The sequence below is a fragment of the Bison bison genome, unplaced genomic scaffold, assembly GCF_000754665.1.
Source record: "Bison bison bison isolate TAMUID 2011002044 unplaced genomic scaffold, Bison_UMD1.0 scf7180017864159, whole genome shotgun sequence".
Lineage (NCBI taxonomy): Eukaryota > Metazoa > Chordata > Mammalia > Artiodactyla > Bovidae > Bison > Bison bison.
In genome coordinates this window covers 504,491-511,236 of record NW_011494731.1, presented here as the reverse complement: position 1 = coordinate 511,236, position 6,746 = coordinate 504,491, and the positions used below count along the sequence as shown (strand labels likewise).

At 33.3% G+C, this 6,746-nt stretch overlaps 1 protein-coding gene across 2 annotated transcripts in view; it reads right to left on the bottom strand.

Annotated features, from left to right (window-relative positions):
* GRIK2 (glutamate receptor, ionotropic, kainate 2) overlaps nt 1-6,746 on the bottom strand; it is a 737,896-nt gene that overhangs the window by 265,833 nt on the left and 465,317 nt on the right. For both annotated transcript variants that reach the window (XM_010841260.1, XM_010841261.1), the window contains exon 7: nt 2,646-2,789. In XM_010841260.1, coding sequence (XP_010839562.1) covers nt 2,646-2,789 — 144 coding nt within the window. The remainder of the gene's footprint in view (nt 1-2,645; nt 2,790-6,746) is intronic.

The following is a 6,746-nucleotide window of genomic DNA, read 5'->3' as shown; positions in this document are numbered from 1 at the left end:
TGTGGATGTGAGAGTTGGACTGTGAAGAAGGCTGAGTGCTGAAGAATTGATGCTTTTGAACTATGGTGTTGGAGAAGACTCTTGAGAGTCCCTTGGACTGCAAGGAGATCCAACCAGTCCATTCTGAAGGAGATCAGCCCTGGGATTTCTTTGGAAGGAATGATGCTAAAGCTGAAACTCCAGTGCTTTGGCCACCTCATGCGAAGAGTTGACTCATTGGAAAAGACTCAGATGCTGGGAGGGATTGGGGGCAGGAGGAGAAGGGGACGACAGAGGATGAGATGGCTGGATGGCATCACTGACTCGATGGACGTGAGTCTGAGTAAACTCCGGGAGTTGGTGATGGACAGGGAGGCCTGGTGTGCTGCGATTCATGGGGTCGCAAAGAGTTGGACACGACTGAGCGACTGAACTGAACTGAACTGAACTGATACTGGGAGAAATGTATCGAAATTACTTCACATCAATGTACACTTCCTATAGGAGCATTTCTTCAGGTAGAAAGAGGTGAGAATATAATAATCTAGATACACAATGGACTATCCCTCAAGAGTGAGCAAATATCTAGGTTTTTTAATACAAAAAGATTTCTCATTCTGCTGGCTATATAGCCAAATTAAATGTTATATATGTTATTTGCAAATAGCTTGGAAAAATAGTTACATGTGAAAATTTTAAATAATGTAACATATACTCATAATTATGTTTGAATATATACTGAGACTCAAAACAGGTAAAACCCAGTAGATAAAGGGTAACATTTCAAAAAGTATTACAAATGTATATAATTATTACTACATTTCTAAGCTCCCTGTGTTCCTTGGATACTTATGTGTAGAAATTCTAAAACAATTTTAGGCTAATAAATTATAAGTAAACTTTTTAAAAAACTATAGTAGATATCTCAGTGCATATTGCAAAAGGGCATCCTTGAGGTTACCATGTGTCAACAGTTGTCCAGTAAGGAAGGAAAACATTTTGAACTTAATTTTTTCCAAAGAAAATAACTGTGGGCAGTGAACAAAAATCTATAGTAGTATAAAAATAAGAAATGGGATCAAGAAGTACAGAAGTAGAAGTACAGAATAGTCAAAGAAATCTGGGTTAAAGACAGCACAGGGAAATATACATCAAGGAAACTGTGCAACTAATAAAACCAATCACAAATTGAATTCTGAACTTTCCAGCAACCAAAGCAAAGAAGAAAATATGATGAAAATACAAGATACAAGACCCATAATTTAAGACACATCAATTGCCCAGGAGAAACTCAGATTTTCCTGGTACTGAAACCTGACAGAAATCTTTTTGGTCTTCATAAGAGAGACCCTATGTGATTTAGTGGACAAGATCCTCAATAACACCCTACAATGAATACAATAGCGAATTCAGTTTCTTACAGGGCTGTTTGACACATGTCTCAATTGTCAAGTGCTTCATTCAGAAAAAGCTCTTCTTCAGCTAGCCAAACCAATATGCTCTGTTAGCAATCCTCTGAGACTTAGTTTTACACCAGAAGTAAATGCAGAATGTGGAGTAATAAGAGAACAATATGCTGTTACGGGACTATCATTCCACCTATCTCAGAGTTCAGTAATAATTAGACAAGGAACTCATGAATATTCTTTGCCAAGGTCCTGATGATTCTTAATTATGATTCTGTTTGCACTTTTATTTTCATGATAAATAATTTATTCTATGATGAGCTGATGATTTCCTTTAAGCAATAAATGAAAAATCTTATATATGGTAATAACAGCTGTGACTTTGCATAGTGAAGATTAAATATTCATAGTTAACCTTTCATATAAAAACTCATAAATCAAATGTACTTTAATAAAAAATAAAAAACTCCTGCTGTATCAAATAAAAAGTATCCTTAACTGACAAAGGTATTTCCTTCATGAGAAGATGAATAGGAAGAATATGTGTGTGAAGTAAATGTGTGAGTTTGCATGTTTGTGTATGACATTTAAAAATTCTCCATTTTTATCCTTACTATGAGCATACTTGGTGTTAAACTGTAATAATTAGAAATGATACATTGCCATAAAAATGGTTATACTATGCAACATGAAGTAAACTTTGGACTTTTATGACTCTATATTTTGTTTTATGTTAATGCTAATACAATTAAAATAACTAGATGTTATACTTAGCAACCATAGCTCTATAAAGTAATTCTTGAAAATGTACAAATTGGGTGTAATTTAGTGTAGTGCAAAGGGCATTCAAGTTAAAAATTCATTGCATATTTTGTGAGCTATGCTATAAATATTCTTTAAATATCTATTTTTCCACATAAATGAAAAGTAACACAATTGGATATGACTGAGCAACAAACAACAACATACATAAAGATTCTGAAAGGTGAGGGGCAAAAATGTCATAAATCACATATCACTGGTTCTCATCTGTACACACAATCATAGATATTTTGTAGAACTTCATTTATTTATCATGGAATTTTTCCCTTTCTTCCATATTATTTAGTAAAAATGCTAATTTTGCTTGTATGGGAAAAATAAGAAAGCTTAATTTAAAAGATACAAGTAAAAGATTACCTGTGAGGGAAACTGTAATAATCTCAATTCATTCAACTTGAGGACAAGTGAGACAGAGCAGAGGTACTTCTCCTGACTCACCTCTTTAATTAGGCTCATGAAGCGGGTCCCAAAGCGCCAGGGTTTGTGTCGATTGCACTGTAAGGAGCTGACTGTCATCTGGGGAAACTGCTGGACGCCCACAGACACCACGTGCACAGCATCATACATGAGAGCAGCATCAGTCTTAAAATGAGACAAAAGGAAAAGCGGCATCAATACATGTGAAACCCAGGATAGGAGGTTTGTAAGTAGAGATAAAGAGCCAGTGAGAGAAATAAATACCCAGTTTTTCTTCATGTAAGGGAGAAAACAATATTTCCACATGCTGTGTTTCTCTTAAAGAAGCTACTGTGATCAAATCCCTTCATGGGCTCCATTAGCACATCTGACCTACCCTCCCTTTCCTGAAGTGATAACAATTTCATATCATCCCACTATCTCTGCTTAAGTAGGAAATGTGTGCAGACATGCATTATTTAATTTTTTGCCCCACCCTTTGTCTCTAGCTTTCTTTGTTCCTCTGTACACATGTGTGTGTGTGCGTACATACACAAGGAATGCAAATATGAGCATTTTAATGGTTCCTTAAATTACATATTGTGTATAAAAGTAAATGAGTAAATAATTTCCTTTCATAGAAAGAAACAAGAGATTTGAAGAGATTTACCTAAAAAGCTTAAAGATAAACCCTAATTTTTCCTGCAATTCAGCTTTTCAAAAGGTTCAGTCTCAGAAATGATGATACAGTTTTGAATCTCAATACATGTGTTAATCCCTTTTCAAGAAACTAAGCTTAATCCCCTGTACTGTTTTCTTTTCCCAAAATTTCCATATGAATAAAAGTTCATTTTGGCTTCTCAAGCAAAATGAATATGAATTCTACTGTGTTTGCACCTGCTCAAATGACTGGCCACTTTAGAGGTGAATGATAAAAAATAAACTGTTTATAAGTCATAGCAAACCAGAGGCTCAGTAACTGTCAAGCGCTGTGTTAAATGGCCCCTCACATTGTGTTTGACGGATCTATGCCAGGCTCACTACCTACAGAAGAGAGCCACTCTGACAATGAGGGTAGCAATGAACTTTGGGCCATCTGCTTGGCATGCTTTGGAATAAAAGCATATATTTCCTCTTCTCATTCACACAATTAGTGAGCTGTGAAATGAATTCCAAAATGAATAGGAACCCTGTAGATTATAGCATTTGCCACAATGCAATACGAAATGAGTACACACAGTAGCTTTCATGCAAATGGATCCTCAGGAACTTAACCACATAAAATGGAAGGCGGCTAAAGAGCCCAGTGCAATGACAGAACATAATAATAATACCATTTTATAGTTCATAAATCTTTGGGGAATATAGCTCAGATTCATAACCTTCGTTTGGTAAATACCAGCTGACTACTTTCACACATTGATGGCTGCAGAGTGAAAACTAGAGAAGTGGTGTTGATACAGGCACATATCATGAGCCTGAGGATCAGGCTGATATTTATCTTTGGCCTGAGTTAACACTCAGAGGACATATCTCATACACCACACTGGTGGTTATAAAAAAAAGTTAACAAGATATGAAAGATATGTTTGACTTAAAAATAAAATGAATTTTTTAAAAGTCACTATCAACAAATGTATAGAGATATGAACACTTTAAGAGACTACTAGAGAGAAGATAAAGGGCAATTTTGCAAGTTGCACCACAAGGGAATTTTTTAAATATTCATTTGTTTTTTTTAGCCCAGTAATTTCTCTTTCTGGAATTTGCCCTGAGAAAATAAAAGATAAGAACAAAAGCTACACACAGTATTTATTTTAATAAATAACAAAGAGTATAAATCAATTAATGTTCAAAATAAGGAAACAGAAAATCACAATGATACTTTATATAACATTAAAAATCATGTTTTAAAAAATAATCATTTAGATGAGAAACTGCATGTGATATAAAGCTAAGTGTAAAAACAGATTATACAGAACTGTATTTCCAGCATTTGTGTACTTAACATATATGCTATTGAACTTATTTCTCACAATAATAATTTAACAAAAATACTGATATTGTATCCATTTTACAAATGATGAAACCAAGGCTGAGAGATGTTATGTAACTAACAAAGTCATACAACTAAGAAGTCGAGAGGCCCAGATTCAAACAGCCTCATTGGTCATAGAAAGTATTCTTAAACATCATAACAATAAAAAAAATTTAAAGTGAAGAAAATACACTAAAATGATACTACTGATTACTCTTGGGAGATAGCAGTGAATAAAATTTATATTTTTATTGTTTTTCTTTATTTTTTACAGTTTTGTTTTTTTTTTTTTAAGATGGAGGTTTACTAAATACCATTGCAATTATTTCCAAGATGAAACTTTGTCATAAAATAGCTAAAAGAACACAATCTATGATATTCCTGCTATCCTGCCAGGACTTACTGCCTTATATGATCTTATGTGACCTATTTGAAAATTTTAGAATTAGCAACCTTATCTATTAATGACAACACTAGGAAAGAATTTTACCTAATTAAAAATTTGAAAATGATTTTTGGTACATAATTTCAGCTTCTGGATCATAGTGTATACTAGATGACAATAAAACCATTTAAGATCTGTGATTTTAAATGTAATTACAAAAGGGAAACAATATTTATTAAGCTATAAGGTAAAGATAGGAGAGAAAAATTATAGTTAAAAAGTTGCTGTTTAAATATCTTCTTGAATTTCCAGTTTAAAGTATGTTGATTTATTATAAAATAATAAACAGAACTTCTGAAACTACTCTCTATGATATTTTCATCTGCTTAGGGTGCTTTTTTCATCTTTTAAACTAGTTGCTTTATGTGATAATATGGAATTGTTTTCCATTTAGACTTCATATCCTGTCAGACTTAGCTTTACTATCTTCACAAAACTGTACATATGTAAATTCTTTCAACTTTGAAAAATTTTGAGAAAGCTCCAGCTTATCAAAAATGTTTTTCTTATTTTCACAAGAATGCATATATGCTTGACAATTTGCCTTAATTTAGTAACATTAGTAATGTTCTTTCAGTATTTACTTTGTGTGAGGCACTTGCCCTAAGTCATTGCCTTTAATTCTTATGCCCATCATGCAGTTGGAAATTCACTGATGAATTTAATTCCTGTATAAAATAGGAAGTTAACTCAGAAGACAGTTAAACAACTGGTTTGAAAATCATAGCATGTAGAGATGGAGCTGGATCTGAATCCAAAAATACTACCCAGAGTTTATATCCTTCTCTCTGGTTATTGTTCAGTGTTCAACTTTTAATAAAGGAAAACAATTTAAAGTTTCAAAACATAAGAAATATCAATAAGTACTTGAATACATTTTTATATATAATTTTTGATAAACAGTAAATATTTACATAATGAAAATTCACTATAAAGTAAGGAAAATAGATTGTGGAGAGTTGGTAAATATAAATTCACAAAAAATAAATACAATGATGTATGAGATTGAGTCAATAATAGGTTAGTTAGAAGGTTAGTATTAACCAGAAACGAGGTTGTGAAAGAGGTAGATTTACTCTATACAGTTGCTGCTCAGTAGATTTTCACAAGGCAAAGGTCCAAGACTATCTTTTAAGATCATGCTGAAGAGGCATCTCTACTTCCAACTCTAAACTGTAGAGTTTTATCGAGCTGTTCTGGCTAAGTCTTCCACTCTCTCATATTGACTCTATAATCCTTTGCCTTGACTCTTCTCTAGAGGGAAAATATGAGGAAAGATGGGAGGAGTAGAAGAGAACAGGAGAAAAATGAAAGAGATACATGGGTTCATTACTTTGTCAATATCTTAATAATATTACTAACAAGCTACACTGCACACTTACTCTATGCCACACAACTGTCAATTTCTTCACATGTATTTCACGTAGACCCTATATTTTAGTTGATACTACTTTTATCAGAGAAGAGAAAACTGAAGTTTAGCAAGTTTGAAATAATCCTCTCAAGGTCTCATCACCTTGAGAAACAAGACTCAGCCAAAACTCAGCTCTTAGAATGACCCTCCAAAGTATCATAACAAGACTGGCAGAACTAAGACTCAGACAAAGATTTTAAAAACAAGATTCAGACACAGTCCAGTTCTTAAAACCACTGTCCTAAC